The following is a 17,484-nucleotide window of genomic DNA, read 5'->3' as shown; positions in this document are numbered from 1 at the left end:
AGGCATCGAATTCTGGGAACTACACCGACGAGAGCTGCAACGAGATGCACTGTGTTCGCTTTTCGCTTTTCGCTTTTTGAAAATCACGCAAATGTAAGAGTAAGTTCATCGTTCAAGACATTTCCATTGTTGACTTTAGCAAGTATCTGATCACCTCATTCACTGCCACGGACACACATGCCGAAGCGAGGGATAGTGATCGTAGCACGCGCAAACCCACGCACGGAATTACGCATGGGAAGATCTTCTCGAGGTGTTTGAGAAAAGAATTTTGTCTTACAAGCATTCCGAATGTGCTGCATACGCGGCCATCGTCTTTCACCTGCCATGACCAAGGTTAGGTTTTATTTGCCCAAGGTTCAGACCGACACGATGAACAACAGGGGTCTCAAACCGCGAAATCCACATTCCATTGCATGCCGCTCAGCGCACTGCAGAGCCATGAGCCGACGCTGCAGCAAGCATTCGTCACTCAAACGTTGCATTGGCGGAGAAGAATACATACTGCACCCCCCCCCCAAATACCTTCCCGTCCAGGACATAAAGTAGAATATGAGAGAGTGATTCAACAGAGCGCCACAGCCTGCAGAATTTCGCATGACAACAGCATTGCGGATAGTATTTTCCAAGAAGCGGGCTCCATGCATCACCACAAAGGCGCACAGACATGCCAACACAACACGCGGCAGTGATCCAACTGGTCGGGCTCTGCTCAGGAATGCTGAAGAACACTATTCAGGAAATGAATTACTGTATATGTTCTATTGCAGCGTGGCTAATCGCGGTGAGGATGCAACGTACTTGGTGTAGGCTGCAATAGCGGGCCTCGTTGGGTACAAAGTACGAGTTAGATGAATAGATGAATGACTGGTCCATGTTTGACGCTATACAAATCTCCATGGGTCCACGGGATGTACAGATGCATCCGTTCCGAACATGACTACCACGTCCTCAACTGACGAATGGAGAAAAAAGTGGCCGGGCCAGCCACCGTGCAAAAGAAAATCTATCAATAGCGCGGCTGGAGCCTGATTCCAAGAGGATTCCAGAAGAGCAGAAAAAACAAAAGTGTAAATACGCACCGCGTCTAGAGCCTATCTATCCAGCGGCCGGAATGCACAAAGTACCTACAGGACAATAAAGATAGGTAGTCGATGCCGATGCCGTGTAACCGCGTTTGGGTGAATCCAACGACTTTTCGCGCCACGCAATTTGAGATATGGAGTGGTGCACATAATTCAAATGACGGCCAATGGACGTGAATAATTCTGGGGGGAGGGGAAGGAAAATGGACGAACTCGAGGTAACATCATGAGAGGGACAATGTGCTGGGGCCTCGACAGCGCTGGGGCCTGTTGGGGGAACCGGCATGCTCGAACGCGCGAACATGTCAAGGTCCAGCCCAGTACTTTGGAGCATCTCATATGCATGGCGGATCAGGGAAAGCACAAAGATCCTGTCAGAATCGTTCTAGACTCAGCAAACAGACATTTCTCTCATAAACCCGGGTGCATCAGGGGGTCAGCCTATTTATCCCGCTGCCCAGAGGTCCAAGCTATGGTCCAAGCCATGGAGGATGGTAGTATGCAAGAGGCCCGATCTGGGGGGGCGAGGTGAATACACCCGAGCCCCAACAGCCCCAAACTCAGAAACTGCGCGGCTCTCAGGCTGGGCAAGTCCGAGCGGCCTTCCCGAGTGCTTGGCAGGCGCATGTAGCCTGTGTCTGTCCAGCGTAGCACGACACCTACCGCTGTAGGCCGTCAAACTGGGGCTATCGGACGACCCCACATAGTTCGCCGCAGCCACAGCCAAGTTGGAGACAGAGTTGCGTGGCGCAAGCCCGGCAAGCCAGAAGCTAAGACCCAGCCAATGCTCGCCGTCTCCCGTTCCTCCCCATTCTTCGCATTAAGCTGCTATGGGTTATGGGTGTTCAGGAGGACAGCACGCCCACTATGGGCGCGAACGAGGGGGGACAAAAGTCAGTAAGAAAATGGTGGACAGTTCGAGCTCCTACGATCGCACTGATGGCATGCCCAGCGTCTGAAACAAAGCATCACGCATAGGAGCCAGTCCGTTGGGACCGGAATGTGGAGGAAGCACTGTACAGGGCCGATCAAAGTGGCGGACGAGCAGGCGCAGGCAAAGAGGGCCCAGAAAAATCCAACCTAGCGCATGGTCTAAACCGGATGTGCACCGAGGCACAGGACAATGAGCCGATCGACGGGCAGCCAATGACAGACTCGGCTGGCAGGTGAGAAGGAACCAAATAGACCGGATGGAGAGATCCAGGAACTGAAAAAGGCCTGGGCTGGACCCAGATCGCGGCTGGCGAGAGCCGGTTGTGATGTGTAACATTTGCGCTCAGAGGCCCCAGGAACCGTGGAACATGGGCCGAGCAAGATGCAATGGGTTCTGGGCGAGGATGTGCCAAAAGGCCGTGTCAGTTGGAATCGTCGAGAGGCGATAGTGTCAGATTGGGAGGCATGCCAAACGGGTCTAAACCCGGTGATGGCGTGGAGTCGTGGTTGGTGGGAAAGTGGGGGAGTGGAGTGCAACAGCGGAAGGGGTCGTCAAAGAGTTAGCCTGGGGCCTGGTGAGAACAATGTCGATAAGTCAAGTATTCCACGGAAAGGATGTTAAGAATAGCATAGAACACAGATTGGGACGATGGGGTACTTTGTGGGTGGCGGACTGGAAGGTTGAATGGTGTAAAAAATAGAAGTAAGAGAGTGGGGCGAGGGAATGAGATGTCATTTTCAGTTTTTTGTATTATGCCACAAGGTGATAGCGGTCGTGGTACACGCGGTAGATAGAACAGTCAAGAAAAGAACACGTTGTAGCGGATTGTACAGGATCGTCCTTCCTCCCAAGTGATTATCCCATAGGCGATCGACGCAACAGTATAATATGCAAACGCCATTTAAAAAAAGAATAAGGAAAAAGAAGGAAAATAAAAAAGGGGAAAAATCACAGAGCCACTCCAAGTCCTTTTCGCACCGACAAATTATGCAAGAATAATATAAAAAAAACAACAAATAATAAAATCACACAGAGTCTTCGCCAGACCAGAAGACCATATACAACGCCGCACGGCCAGTGGAGTAGACCGGGTAAATGCCTGTGCCAGATGTGTGACAATGGATCGTCCTCCATGGGTATCAATGTCCGGCTCTTGGGGCCACAAGTTCAGTGGATTGTTGTGGTTTTTTGGGGTGTGGGTGGTGGGGGTGGGGGTTAGGTTGACATCAACGACAGCGTATTCGGTTGGATGTGTTTTGGTGGTTTTTTTTTTTTTTTTTTTTTGTCCTTCCCAAGGATCCTCTTTTGGATTGTGGCGCGGTTGTGTGCGCATCTAGTCATCCCAGCCATCAACACTGATGTCACAGTCAGGGATGTCCTCTAGCTTGGAACCATATATAGGACGCCCATCTGGTGTCAGCTGGCCGCGGAAGTCGGGATCATAATCTGGGCTAGTGTCATCGAGGGTTGCCACATATCGGTTGCGGCCACCCCGCTTGCTGTGGGTCTTGGTGTAGTGGGCATTGAGGTTGTCACTGCGAGAGAAAGCACGGTGACAGCCAGGGACCCAGCAGACATGGGGCTTTTCCTTGGAATGACTCTTCATGTGGCGCTTTAGATGCTCCTGGCGCTTGAAGCGGCCCTTGCAGCCCGGTTCCTTGCACTTGAACTGAACCTGCTTGATAATCGAGGGCAGGTTCTCCAAACTCAAGTTGGAGCGCAGAAGCTGCTTTTTGGAAGACTTGCGAGACGGCTGGCGGTGGGTGCGCATCATACCGTCCCGGTAGACTGGCGAGACGGGGAAGTCTTCGTGGTAGTCATTGTGGCCGGACATGCGGCTATTAGGGGTATCACTACCCGGGGTTCCCAGAGACACGGAGCGCACCGGGGTGGACGGGGTATGTGGCTTGAAGGTGCGAAGGCTGGCAGGGAACTCGGAATAATTAGAAGGAGGAGGCGTCACCGGCGGCGCGGCACCCGGGAATGCTTGGGCGGGCGTGATGGTTTGGGGAGCCATCGATTCGGTGGATGGCATCCAGGGGAGCATGTTGGACATGGACATGGAGTTGGAAATGCGCTCCGGCTGATTGAACATCGGACGGGACAGACACGGATTGGATGCAGACTCGGGCAGATAGGCCGTCTGAGCTTGCGGGCGATAGTAGTGGTTGCGCCCCATGGTTTGATATTGTGGCATGGGCGCTTGATAAGGGAAGGTGGGTTGTTCGTAGGTCTTGGGGATCGACTCCTGGGGGATCCAGAACTGGTCGACATTCTCGTCGTAGCCAGAGAGGTAGTCCGCGGACATGGGCATCTGGTCCTGGCGATCCATGTTGCCCACGGACATGCCCATGCCCTCACCCGATGCTAAATCCGCCATTCTGAAGGCGCTGCGCAGCGGCGTGGCCGAGGTTCTTCGTTCCATGGGAAGACTATGATAGTGGCCGGCTTCGTGCCAGCTGGGCGAGGCCAGAGAACCCTGGCTATAAAGACTGGTGGGGGTCGGAGTAGGAGATTCCAAAGGAGAGAAACTGGAGGTCATCGAGGGGCAGTCGCTGGGGCCCAAGGAGTGGCAGTCAACCTCCACGGTCAAGCGATCGGAGATCTGCTGGCCCTGTGGTCTCATGTCGTCGAGGTCTTCAGCCTTTAGGTCTCGTGGGGTGACACGGTCGATGCTATCACCTGTATACGGACGGGTTTTAGTCCACAGCGTGGAGTATGAAAGAAGGTCACAATGGAAATTGGTCGTGGATGACGGAAGGCAGTATGCGCAAGCTGGATGGATTGGATGGGGTTGGATGTGGTGGATGGGAGGTAACGAGGGTGAAGAAGGAGTGAGGGTGCAGAGGGAATGAAGGTCAAGACGGAACGAGGACAGAAGAGACAGGAGCGGCACGAGGAGGAACCGGTGCACGAGAGGGAACGAAGGACAGGGAAAGAATGTCGAAAGCCTTGGGGGGGAAGAAAAAGGAAGAGAGGAAGGGAACAGAGGGACAAACGAGCAGAAATAAACAAATCGGCCCAGCATAGAATCGCGGGTGGGGATCGAACTTACAGCTATACGCCATGACTCGGATGGGATCCAAAGCGCCGGTGCGCGACGCGTGCCTGAAAACCCTAAGCAAGGCCAAGAATGCAGTGAGATCCTCTGTTACCGCGGCAAAGGATCCGCGGCCGGGCGATAGGTTCAGCGTGAAGGGTGAAGTGGTTCGTGGGACCCGGCTCTGCGCGACTCCGTTTGGGATCGGGTTCCCAGAATGGGACGAATGGGACGAATCAGGACGCGAGAGAGTTCAGGACCGTGGCTGGCAGGGCCGACTCAGGGACCGAGGGGTTCAATATCTCGGTACAAGCGCGACGGTTGCTGGAGAACCGCCCTGAGACGCGGTGGTTGGCGTACCGGGGAGAGTCTAGCGGAGAGAAGAGGGGGGGGGGGGGGGGCAAATGGAGGGGAGGTTGGGTCTCAGATTGATTGATTTGATGGGACTTGATAGACTGGGGTAGTGGATCGCAGGGGTGAAGGGCTGGGTGTTATAAGATACTCAGAGACAAAAGCGGCAAGGAGGATGGTAGGATGGACGAGGAGGACGAGCAGGGGCGGGTTTATACTTGCCAGCCAGGGCGTGGAAGCTTGTTCCTGCTTCTGAGCGGATCGACAGGATTTGCCTCGTCCCTAACTTTTATTTCTTTGCATTTGATTTTTGTTGGGCTCTAAATCTAATTCTGGATAATCTGGATCTGCCGGATATGCTGGATCTGCTGGATATGCTGGATAATCCGATATTTCCTCGGATCTCACTGACTGCGGTGGGGCGGGAGATCAGAGCTAACGCGCTGGCCGTGGGCGCTGGAATGCCCGGCTGTACCTCATGCATTCCGCGCAATGTGAGTAGAGTCTAAAGTCGGGGTTGACATGCAGCTCGGATTTGGGGATTATTTGTTTCTGATTATTTCCATTTGTATCATTTTGACCCGTTTCGGCTTAGTGGTTCGGCTTTTGGTTTGTGGTTTTTTTTATGGGGCGTCGATCCTTCGCGGGACGGGGTCGCAGTGTCGTACCTTGGCGGACCTGCACCAGATCGACCCATCGCCCCACCCAGGCTTGGTTCGAGGAATGGTCTCATTCCATTTCTCGTCCATGAGACAGGCATGACCCGAAAGTCATCTGGGCCAGGGAATTTCAGTATAGGAATCAGAAACCCCCATCTGAGCTCCGACGTGGCGGACGGGGGGGCTTGATCGATCTCATTCTGACACAGTTGGGGATTTGCCCAGGCTGGAACGGACAGTCGACAGGTCAGACGTTGCACTTGCAGCCCCGACTTGGCCTAGTCGGGCCCTCTGGCCTGCCGATCATCGGCAGGCTCTGACCCGTGGGGAGGTAACATCGTAAATTCCAGCCGTTCATTCTCGACTTTTCTCCGCACCATGCTCCAATCTCATCCGTAGCTTGCATAGTTCCCATCGCAAGAACAATCAACCTCTCCTCCGCGGGCTTCGGGGTATGGATCGTCCGCCATAAGGCCATTTGCCCCCAAGTCCCGACACGATGATGATCAGGAGCGGGATGATAGTGATGATCATGACGGTATTCACGATTACTAGCATACAATAAGCCCGTTCCCTCCCATGACAAATAAGCCACCCAAAGACCCAGTCGCCCACCAGCGTCATCCGGCATGATTGGAATGTGCAAGCTGCAGGCAAGATCCAGTCTGGGAAGGGCTCGGCAAGCCACGCCGGAGGAGACAACCCCCGAGATCCAGCGTCCCGTTCACTGAATGATAGCCCTAACGGCGTCAGGCATGGTCGGCAAGGCCGACCTCTAGTACCGCGAGCCTCCTCGCCCGCCTGGACAAATAGCCACCGATTGCATGCACCACATCGCGTAGGGATCAGAACCACACTATCCAGGGAGCTAGTTGTGGACCTGCGTCGGGAGCCAGGGGATCGTTGTGACCCATCACGCGTCAGTTGAGACCCGACTTCAGGGAATCCGCTCTGGTTGGAGCAGACGAGATCGCTTCCTTGCGATGGTCATGATTTGAGGACGTTTCTTTATCGCTAACATGCTGGGCTCACTGCGTGGTAGCCACCAGCTCCTCCCGGCCTTGCCTGCATTTCGCATTCTTCACGCCTCGAGCAGCGGCCTCGATCCCGCCCGCCACACAGTCAGCGGAGACGAGCCTCCGGTCTTCGTCATGCGGGACACACATCCAGCCCATTCCCCTCATTCCGACGTACCTGCTCTGGTCTCCCCGTGGCGGCTTGCGGACGGCAATGGAGAGGTGCACAGGTTCCATGCCCCAGGATGTGCCGCCCACGGGGTCCGCCTCTGCGGTTGAGGGTATCACATCGCCCGACCGGGCAGTGGACTATTCACAGTGGGTCGGGACGAGATAGCATGGAGAAATCTTCCGCCAAAAGATCCTCTTACCAGTCTGGGGCCAAGCGACGAGGCCCAAACGACGAGCCCCGACGAGCCCCGTTAGCCTTCAATAGACGCTTGCTCCGCGAGCCCTATGAGCGGATAGCCAAGTTCTGACAGCTCTCACTAGTCTCAGAGGGCTCTTGGAGGCGCTGATTCGTGGCGCCGCTGGAGTAGGGAAACTCTACGGCCCATGGGCTGAGCCACAGTGGGGGGGACCGGATCCATGCCCTCTCTGGCGCAAATTAGCTTCGGTTCTTGTGTTTTGGTTTGGATTGGGGGGCCTAGCGCTCGGAGAAGGACCCGGCTCGCTGGTCAATGCAGCAAGCGATAGGCGGCGATCTTTGGGTCTCTTCCAACGTCCGTGGGCGGGTACAAGACCCGGGGCCTGTCGATCCCTCACTGTCAGATCCAGCCGGCGCTGGTTAATCCGGCCGGTGGCACTCCCCCCCCCCTTCCTCTCCTTCCCCACCTCCATTCCACAGTCCATCTCGTTCTCGCTCTGGCCCCCTGAGACTACACCACGAGGAATACTGGCTGCAATGTTTCATGCAGAATGGCTTCAAAAACAAGTTTCGTGTCTCTCGCGAATGGATACTATTCAATGATCTACAAGATGTGTCAGCCGGTCTGCACCCAACGACAATATTGTACTTTCAGCAGTCCCGACGGGAAATCCTCTGCCGATTCTAAATGCCGTTTTTACGGTCTCCATATTTAGCTCCGTCTTGAGAGCTGGCACCGCGGTCGGTCCAATTGATATGATACGATGCGAGAGGCCGTAAAGGATGCACCCTCAATTCCGGGCAGCATCTCCATCTTTTCCCCATCTTCGGCTCGACAGACCGTGACTGATGGGGAATCTCAGATCAGAGGCCCTGAAAGCACAGGCCTGGTTGGGCCGCAAGGGCCCGCCGGCAGTCAGGGTCTGTTCCCCAGATATCTCGGGAGCCCCTGCGTCCAAAGGCCAAAGGGATGACTTGCTTGGATCTTCCTCGACTCTCATCTTGTCGGAAGCTGCCAAGACTTCGCTTGGCATTACGTGGTTCATTTTGGGCAAATCGAAGCTCGCCAAGGCGACCCCCGGGAACCAAGAACGAGGCCTGAGACCTGACTAGCATGTCTCGATTCCGAAGTGGCTACCCTATCGATGCCGATGTGGCAAGCGCCGGTTGAGGACTTCAATAGTGTCTTCGGAAATCTGAGCTGTGCGGTCGCATTGAGTCATGCCATACGAAGCAGCCTTCTCCTCCAGCCATTGCATGACTTCGACCGCCCGCCCGGTGGCGACTGGGGGCTCGTTCAGGCAATCGAGCCATTCATTGCATCGGTGCAAATACCTCAACGCTGTCTGTGCTTCAGCCTCCTTATTCTCAGGGGAACCTTTCACGTTCCATCCCCCCATCCCCTCGCCACCACCGACTGATCGGGCGGGGATTCCTCTGTATGTGCGATGCCTGTGGACTGCTCGTGTGATGAACCGGGATCACGAAGATCATTTGGTGGGAGACTCCTGTCCTAAGCTGGCACGAACCACCCTTTGACGGGGATTCCGACTCAACTACGCCAGTACCAACAGTAGTCCCTCGGATAGTCACCATGACATCTCATATCTCATATTCAACTTTCAGGTCACATCCTCTCCGATTCGACCATCATAAGCTCGGATTAAAAATAGTCGCAGGGGGGAACCTCGGGCATTCCCCCAGCTCGTAAACCTTATCGAGTCAGCAGAAAAGAGGTACTTGCATTAGCACGATTCTCGCAGTTCAGACCCAGGTTCGCGGAGCAGCACGAAGAACACTATCGATTTTAGATCTTTATCAGGCCCCTGTCCACCGTAATTGCCGAGGAGCGCCGCACTGTCCCCAAAAGAAAGACATGAGTTCAATACAATCCCAAAAGAGACAGATTCCAACACCGGGTCCACCTGACATGCAAGCCTCTCGACGCCACCACAGCACCTCTCGACGCCACCAGAGCAGAGGATGGCAAGCCTGGTGGTCGATCATTTTGTGGGGGAGATCCAGAGTGGCCGGCGCATGCAGACGGCCGAGCGTCCTCTAGCATACCGTGTGACACCGTACTATTGCGAGCCTCTGGCTGCACATTCCTCGGGATAGCGTTCAGCCTGATCCGATAGTACCAGAGCCCCGGGCGGGCGTTTGGGCGTACTGCAGGTCCGTTTTGCCCAGCGCCTCGCGGGGGGAGGCAGCACTGACGTCGGTGAATGCCAGTGCTGGGACCCTCGAAGCGATAAGAGCATACTCGCACCACTGTAATCCACGGTTCCAAGCTTTGGTTCGCGCAGTGGTCTCCGCACGTCCCTTTCTCCATCGCCAGCGCACTTCCGGGATGTAGACAAGTTCATGCGATCGATGGGATCCGGAAAAGGGGCCTATTCGCGGTACGGAGATAACCGAGGCGGACGATGTCCAGCTACGAGATAATAGATAGGCCCCGCAAAGGAAATAAGGATTGGGAACCCTTGCAAAGATAGAGTGATCTCGTCGGTTACTGCATCGAAGATCATCTGGGGGTCATCAGGAGGCTCGTAATCTGTCCTATGAGAAAGACCGGAAGCACCAACCCCCATTAATCCCCCGGGACAATCAATAGTATTGTGGGCAAATCATGCAAAAGGCAAAGTAACGAGGTGGCTTTTTGGCGAGGTGCTTGGTTCCTGAATCAAACCGCTTGGCCGCCCTTTTTTCCAACCCGCCACCCCCTTGCAGATCGTGCTTTTTCCACCCAACGGCCCTGAGCCCATCTAAAACAAAGACAGCATTCAGCCAACAAAAAAGGGTCGTGTTGCTTCTTCGCTTGGCTGGTACCTTTCGTGCCCATCCATTTCGGTTGACTTGCATTGCAGCGCGTCGCATCACCTTGCGTCGAGTCCCGGTCTCCAGGATAGCACGCTTGGTGGCGACCGTTTATGCTTCGGCGCCCTACCGGCTTCTCCTCCTGGCCCTTCTAGCGAAGAGACTGTGCATCACGTTGGTGAACAATCTTGGCCTTTCCAGGAGTCCGTTCCTATCTTTGCCCCTCGTGATACCCCATTTCGAAGGGTCGTGATGAAGGGGAAGAAGGATGCTTGGACAGTGGTAGATCCGATCCGGGGAGATCCTCGATGGACCCTGAAAGGGACCCTCCGGAGCCGCAAGGCCTTACTGGCAATCCTGCGTCCGAGCACAGAGTACGCGATCACCCACCAGTCATAGCGCTCGCCAGTACCGTAGTTCAATGCGCATGCCAGTCAACTCGATAGTGCAGGTCGGGCTGGCCGGCAATGCACACATCTCAATAGCACCGTCAGTTAGAGAATCTTACCCGGCCTTACCGACGGGCAATCTCTCACCTACTGCATTGAACGACCCTGCTGCACATTACATACAGCATGCCAGACATTCCCAAGGTCGACCGAGGGCCAAGGCCAACCCCCGTGCATGGCACGCACTATAGGTGGTCGTGGGCGAGGAGAGGGAAGGAGGGCCGGGCCTGGGCTTGAACTTGGGCTTGGGCTTGGACGATTCGCGACTTTGTGCCTGCCCAAGGGAGAATCCAGGTGACATCATCGAATGCCCTTGCCTCAGACGAGATGAGCCAGGGTCCCCTGTTTTGTCAACACGCATCGCGCTACGCGGTTTCATATCAAGGGAAACCATATAACCCCTCTGCTCGGGCTGCGGCGTATGAGTCGTGTTCAATATATTGCACGCGCTTATCAAGGAAAGTGGAGAAGCGTTGTAAGGAAGAGATAAGGGAATTCCAGATCCACTGGATGGAGGACGCCTTGCAATGCGGATCAGTGCGTCTAGATTCATGTATGTTTGAGCCAGAGGGTCGTTCTTGGCAGGCAACCTGTGCGGGATCGAGTGTCGGGAACAATATCGAATATTGGGCTCGGACTCTTGAACGCAAATTGGTGAATGTATGCGCGGGTCATTCCTCAATACTACGGTACATGGATGGGAAATAGCGCATCCGATCAAGTGGGTGATGGTAATAGTGTAGAAGTCTAGATGATCGGCGATCAATTGGGGGTCCTCATACAAGATTTCCAGCAAGTTTCGGTGGCGACGGGATTTACTTCCACCGTGGTCCGAGACCTTGGAAGTATATCGAATCGAAACATTGGCTCCTGGGCCATCCGTATGCATGGATGGATGTTGCTGGGAAGATAGAGTAGAAGAGGAAGCAGGCGAATGTTGGCAAATGGCACAGTCATGATACTAATTGCGAATATAACACCCAAGTAGATGTACCTAGGATAGTGAAAGCAAGAGCCTTTCGGAAATCTCACCCTTTCCGTATATCTAGCGTGGTGGAGGAGGTGCTCACCATGTTAAGGTAGTTAGTTGGTTGTGGATATATATCAGGGCTTATGATTAGAACAACAGCATAAGCATTGATATCGATCTCAAGAATATTGTTACAAGCACCCAACAAAACTATCCTACAGTCCAACAATGCTTCTAGTATTATCCATTACCTTAATAAGGAATTTTCGTACCGAGACAAGGGGTCCCTACTGGTTATTCACGGAACTGTCTCGATGGTGTTCGCAATCTCTTCTGCTCCCAAACGTTTACATCCGCACATTTAAGGTATGCCCGCTGGGAACCATCAGGTGTGTTGCCACCACGAGTATATGAGAAATCTAACTTCTAATCCAGTCATTCCCTCAGACACATGCTCAAGCCATGCGGCTGCAATTCAAAAAATCTCGCTTGCCATAGGTAGGGAGTTTCATCACAACCGACCGGGAGTGTACAGCCATCACCGGCCTGATCAATGCCAAAGCACCCGACCGATCACCTCGAAGGATTCCTCCAAGCACACGTCCGACGGCCTCTGCCTCTCTCGTCCAATCTGGATAATCCCATCGCCACAAAACAGCGGATCTTCGACCTAAAGCCCCCAGCTCGTCGGTGGAGGAAGCATCTACCCGACCGTCGGAGCAATACCGGACATGACCGCCCGAAAGAGCCAGTCGAACGGACAATCACTTCATCGACAGTGGAGAGCAGTATGAGGGATTATCAAACCAGCTGGTTAGATTTTCAAGGCTCAGAAGGTGCGCGGGAAGCGCTTATACATGCGGTTTCTCGCAGTCTGGAAGGGCTGGGCGAGAAACGGGCGGTTGCAGGATCTTGGGCACTGGGCAGCCAAGGTCGCTCCAGAAAGATGGCTCGACGGGGCCTGATGACGGCGGAAAAGAATGCTCGATGCAACCCGTCCAATCAACACAAAAATTCCCAACACTTGATTGTTGTCCTTGCACGAGTCAGGAATCCCAAAGATGGCGACACATCCAATCACCACATCGGTTATGACGGGAGCCTTGTCCGGGCTGAGGCTCCTCGCGCTCCGCCCGGAGTTCAGCATTGATAAATCGACGGTGAGCGTTGTTCTCGAACGCCGAGCGCCGCCCCTGCCCAACCGTAAAGAAGCCGCTGCCTTGTCTTGGTCTAGCCCCGGTGGGGGCCATCGAGGCCAACTCGCCTTACGACCGCGGGGAATCTTGGACATCCCTGATAGCTCCACGGCCAGAGCAAATCAGGGGGCTTTGTTGGTGTCGCGACCCTAGCCAGCACGCCAACGCCGCCAGGCCCCAACAGGTGCGATAAGCACTCACTCCGAGCTCCGAGCCAAGGCAGCGCAATAACGGGGTTCCCACGGATTCAGCCCCGACGTCCTGAGGACGGGATACCTCATATCCTTATATCCTCGTCTGTTTATCCTGGAGGGCATCTTTGAACGTTTCCTGCCCCCACTGCCAAAATGGTCCTTCAGTACGCCGACAATGGCGAATCGCAGCCTCTGCTGGCCGACGTCCCCAAGGGCGCCATCACCAACCGCTCCAAATCGAAGAAACTCATGATGCTGCTCATATGCGGGATTATCGTGTTGGCCGTAGACTTTGGCAACAACATGGCGATCGCGCCGCAGACTGCCATCTTCGAACAGATTATCTGCCGCAACCATGGGGCCCGTTCGAGTAGTGGAGCGGGAGCTCCATCTAACGGTCCCTCTAACGGTGATCCATGCAAGTCGGAGGCCGTGCAGGGTGAGCTGGCGCTGGTGCTGGGGTACAAGGATATGTTTGAGGTGCTTCCCGGTATCCTGTTGTCGCTGCCGTATGGTGTATTGGCAGATCACTGGGGGCGCAAGCCCGTGGTTTATCTGGGAATGGCGGGGATGCTGCTTGGAGAGGTGTGGGTCCGGTTGGTGGGTAAGTGGAGAGCGGAGATCGAACATCACCGATGGTTACGCGTGAATGCTGATCAGATCCATCTTCTAGCGCTGTGGGCAAATGTACTGCCCCTTCGGCTGGTCTGGTTGACCGGGCTGTTCAGAGTCATTGGTGGCGGTGACAAGGTGATCGTCTCCATTGTGCTGGTAATGGTTGCTGATATCTTTTCCGAAGAAGAAAGGTATATCCCGCACTTGTTCTCCTTTTGTGTCCCTGATTTAATTCCAAGACAGGTCAACAGCTCTCTTCAGCCTCCAGTCCTGTATCATCCTCTCCGATATAGTGGGCGCTCCTATCGGTGCCTGGCTGATGCAACATGACCTCTGGGTTCCCTACATCCTGGGTGTGGTGATTATGATTGTGGGAAGCACCCCGCTGTTGTTCCTCCAAGAAACCCTCGAAGAAGCCAAGGCAAGTAAAGCAAAATCCCGACACGCACCAGGGACGGATGCTGCCGACATATCTGATGACTCGAGTGGACGAGTCGAACCAGCTGGCAAGCAACCAGCACTGCAAGAGCTTATTCGCGAGGCCCGTGAATTCAAAGAATCCACCCGGTTCATCTGGCAGAATTGGAGCGTCTGCCTGGTGATTCTGTGCATGTTGGTGACGGAAATCAGTCGGCAGTCCACCGGTGTGCTCCTGCAGTATGCATCGAAGAAGTTCATTTGGACTATTGCCCGAGTATGTCATTCTCGCTGGCTGGATATGGGGATCTGCTAACACTGCTATAGGCCAGCCTTCTAGTCTCGTTACGCGGGGTCTTCTCTCTCGCCAACTATCTCATCATCATGCCAGTTGTGTCCTTCCTCGCAGCCAACTATCTCAACCTGCACGGTAAACATCGCGACCATCGCCTGAGCCAGGGAAGCGGACTAGTCTCCGTCATCGGCTTCATGGCGATTGGACTCGCACCCGTCCCGGCGCTGTTGATTTGCGGACTGGTCATTCTTTCCCTGGGCTCTGCGTTCGACATCACTCTACGCAGTCTAGCGACCGGTCTTGTCCCTCCAGACCTTGTTGGCACGCTTTACTCGGCGATTGCAATCTCTCAGTCGCTGGGCGTTCTTATTGCGGGCCCATTATTTGCCTACCTCTTCCGAGCCGGCCTACATTTTGGCGGTACTTGGATGGGACTGCCCTTCTTGCAGGCCGGGCTCTTCTATGCCATTGCCACCATCGCTGTGGGGTACATTCGAGTCCCTCCAGCCGCGCCAGACGACAGCGATGGAGAAGAGCCATTGTTCTCATAACTCATAGACCATTGCTGTGGATCCGCATTTTAACATCCTCGGTACGAGTTTTCCAGCCCAGACAAGCCAAGAACGGGGTCCGGGGTCATCCCGTAGAACCCAGAACCCAGAACCCGTACCCTCCAATGCCGATCCCAGGTGGCACAGAGTTGCCCGACCGCCATACCTTATGAGGCGAAACGTAACAGAGGGACCAGGCAATCGGCACGGCCAGCGTCTTCCAGATGGCTTCCGTCGACGCTGGTTCGTCGGGGTACTGCGGATCAGCGGTCTCTTTAATCTCGCGGGGGCTCGTTGGCCGATCCGCAGGAGACGATGCAACGTCAATTCGCCCGTTCCCCTCCCCAGATACTCCCAAAACACTAGCTGCCATTCGTCTAAATTGAATCCCCAGGACGTCCGACGGAGGCCTCGCCCAGGCGTCGCCGGATTCAACTCGTGTTCGGCGCCCCCATTGGCCATTTCATTTGGTTTCCATTCCCCGCTCCGTCGGGATCGGCCGTCTTTCGTCAGGCGAAAGACCAACCCGGTCGTCCGGAGTCTGCCAAGCAGGTCGCCAATGCTGTGCCCAGGAAGAGGGTTGTTTAGTGGTACGGGGATATCCGATCTGTCCGGTGCGAATCAGCTTCATCTTATCGGCACATGTGCTGCTATCAGCTGCGATCGCCGCGTCCCTGACAATGCACCCGCTTCTGCACGGCGGTCCATACCTCACCCGCTAACAAGGAGTGTGTCCGTCCTATTTATTCATGTCACGATGCCCCTGGCTATTTCTTTTTGTCGGTTACATTTTGTTTCTCTTATTCCTTCGAGAATCCCGCCTGAAGGATTTCCCATCTATTTTCTCCAACAATGGCTTTCTCTCGCACTTCGACGCTGGTTCTGGCGGTGACTTCGCTGGTCACTGGCATCTCCGCCAGCCTGGAAACCTGCGCCAGCAACAGCGCCCTAAGCTGCCAGAGCTCGTCCACAAGTCCCACATGCTGCTACAATTACCCTGGCGGTGCCCTTTTGCAGACCCAATTCTGGGATACTGACCCATCCACTGGCCCGACGGACTCCTGGACTATCCACGGACTGTGGTAAGTACTATTCGACCTCTAAATCACTTCAATGGCTACTCAATTCTCTCAAAAGCACCCACTAGCTGTCCCTCTTGAATCACTGTTAACCCATATCCCAGGCCCGATAATTGCGACGGCACCTATCAGTCCAGCTGCGACTCCTCCCGCGCATATACCAACATCACGGATATCCTGGAGGCGCAGGACCGCACCGAGCTGCTGTCGTACATGCAACAGTACTGGCTGGACATCAACGGCGACGATGAGTCCTTCTGGGCGCATGAGTGGGGCAAGCACGGCACTTGCATCAACACCATCACGCCCAGCTGCTACACCAGCTACACACCGCAGGAGGAAGTCGGTGACTTCTTCCAGAAGGTGGTGGACCTGTTCAAGGGCCTCGATACGTACAAGGTATGCCCATAGTACACTCATTTTCGCTCGCATGTTTTCTCATACTCGCCCAGGCCCTCTCCGATGCTGGCATCACCCCCAGCAGCTCCAAGACTTACAGCCTGAGCAAGATCCAGTCCGCCCTGAGCACACTGCACGATGGCGCGGAGGTCTACCTTGGCTGCGACAATGGCTCGCTGAACGAGGTGTGGTACTTCTTCAATGTGGCCGGCAATGCTATTGATGGCCAGTATGTGGCTTCCGACACTCGTAAGTGGCCAAACCCTACAAATGATTCTCAATCACAGGGGAGGATCCGAGAGCTAATGTTGTGCAGTCACCACGTCGAGCTGCCCGAGCAGCGGTATCAAGTATGTGCCCAAAAGCAGCTCTTAAATGTAGAGGCATAAAGGGCGAGGTCTGTATCTGGCCCGGACAGTAATAATTGAGTTGTTTTTACGAATGACTGCGCTGCATATGATCTGATGCTGTCGGGGTATCGGGATGGGTACCTCGAGACTTTTTAGTACATAGCCCAAGCCAGGGATGGATTGCCTTTACACACGATAAGCAAAAGCCAAGCACGCTGTATGTCACGAGTAAAAATACATATTCTCCACTGACAGCGAAGAAACACTCATAATATGGAAAGCATCTCCATCCATCCACGGTCCTATGGCCGAGAATATAGACATGACCAGATATCCGCAGCACCGCCGGTGATCAGCAACGGGCCCTCGCCCCTGTAAATGTAGTGGCAGTCGCGGGCAATCGAGAGCCCACTCGGTTTGGAAGCAGTGGAGATGCGCGCTCGGGAGTTCCCCGTTTAGATCGGGATCGACTGACGGGTTTCTTGAAAGAGGCGGGCGCTGCCCGCCGTCCAGCGGAGCCCGCGACGAAAATCATCAAGGCGTGCACACGGAACTCCCGTAGTGCGACCCCGGGCGGCATGCGCTCTGCGGCAAGGATGTTTGGTCCAATGACCAAACAGTAATGGAATAGTGTTTTTGTTTGGTGGGAATCTGGTTTCCCGCATAGGTAGACAGAGGGTCTGGACAAATAGATAGTAGA

General features: G+C 54.7%; 7 protein-coding genes across 7 annotated transcripts; 4 read left to right on the top strand and 3 right to left on the bottom strand.

Moving 5' to 3' along the window:
• Positions 1 to 3,352: 3,352 nt before the first annotated feature.
• brlA (C2H2 type transcription factor BrlA) lies at positions 3,353 to 4,645 on the bottom strand (the record flags this gene model as incomplete). Its single annotated transcript, XM_056688398.1, has 1 exon — positions 3,353 to 4,645. The coding sequence occupies one exon, from the start codon at positions 4,643 to 4,645 to the stop codon at positions 3,353 to 3,355; it is 1,293 nt and encodes a 430-aa protein (XP_056543953.1).
• A 440-nt stretch (positions 4,646 to 5,085) lies between these two features.
• N7482_006272 (uncharacterized protein) lies at positions 5,086 to 5,400 on the top strand (the record flags this gene model as incomplete). The annotated part of the gene is made up of 1 exon (XM_056688397.1): positions 5,086 to 5,400. The coding sequence occupies one exon, from the start codon at positions 5,086 to 5,088 to the stop codon at positions 5,398 to 5,400; it is 315 nt and encodes a 104-aa protein (XP_056543952.1).
• Positions 5,401 to 7,097: 1,697 nt separating this feature from the next.
• Positions 7,098 to 8,498, bottom strand: N7482_006271 (uncharacterized protein; the record flags this gene model as incomplete). The annotated part of the gene is made up of 4 exons (XM_056688396.1): positions 7,098 to 7,354; positions 7,575 to 7,682; positions 7,751 to 7,984; positions 8,294 to 8,498. The coding sequence occupies 4 exons, from the start codon at positions 8,496 to 8,498 to the stop codon at positions 7,098 to 7,100; spliced, it is 804 nt and encodes a 267-aa protein (XP_056543951.1).
• A 3,743-nt stretch (positions 8,499 to 12,241) lies between these two features.
• N7482_006270 (uncharacterized protein) lies at positions 12,242 to 12,838 on the top strand (the record flags this gene model as incomplete). Its single annotated transcript, XM_056688395.1, has 1 exon — positions 12,242 to 12,838. One exon carries the CDS (start codon positions 12,242 to 12,244, stop codon positions 12,836 to 12,838), a length of 597 nt encoding a protein of 198 aa, XP_056543950.1.
• A 393-nt stretch (positions 12,839 to 13,231) lies between these two features.
• Positions 13,232 to 14,956, top strand: N7482_006269 (uncharacterized protein; the record flags this gene model as incomplete). The annotated part of the gene is made up of 4 exons (XM_056688394.1): positions 13,232 to 13,682; positions 13,752 to 13,884; positions 13,937 to 14,387; positions 14,438 to 14,956. The coding sequence occupies 4 exons, from the start codon at positions 13,232 to 13,234 to the stop codon at positions 14,954 to 14,956; spliced, it is 1,554 nt and encodes a 517-aa protein (XP_056543949.1).
• An 85-nt stretch (positions 14,957 to 15,041) lies between these two features.
• On the bottom strand, positions 15,042 to 15,329 carry N7482_006268 (uncharacterized protein; the record flags this gene model as incomplete). The annotated part of the gene is made up of 1 exon (XM_056688393.1): positions 15,042 to 15,329. The coding sequence occupies one exon, from the start codon at positions 15,327 to 15,329 to the stop codon at positions 15,042 to 15,044; it is 288 nt and encodes a 95-aa protein (XP_056543948.1).
• Positions 15,330 to 15,808: 479 nt separating this feature from the next.
• N7482_006267 (T2 family ribonuclease) lies at positions 15,809 to 16,809 on the top strand (the record flags this gene model as incomplete). The annotated part of the gene is made up of 4 exons (XM_056688392.1): positions 15,809 to 16,038; positions 16,140 to 16,434; positions 16,488 to 16,683; positions 16,751 to 16,809. 4 exons carry the CDS (start codon positions 15,809 to 15,811, stop codon positions 16,807 to 16,809), a joined length of 780 nt encoding a protein of 259 aa, XP_056543947.1.
• Between the last annotated feature and the right edge of the window lie 675 nt (positions 16,810 to 17,484).

Source organism: Penicillium canariense (genome assembly GCF_028826845.1).
Source record: "Penicillium canariense strain IBT 26290 chromosome Unknown utg000003l_segment0_segment0, whole genome shotgun sequence".
NCBI lineage: Eukaryota > Fungi > Ascomycota > Eurotiomycetes > Eurotiales > Aspergillaceae > Penicillium > Penicillium canariense.
Note: the sequence above shows the minus strand (reverse complement) of the source record. Positions and strands in the feature narration are given on the sequence as shown.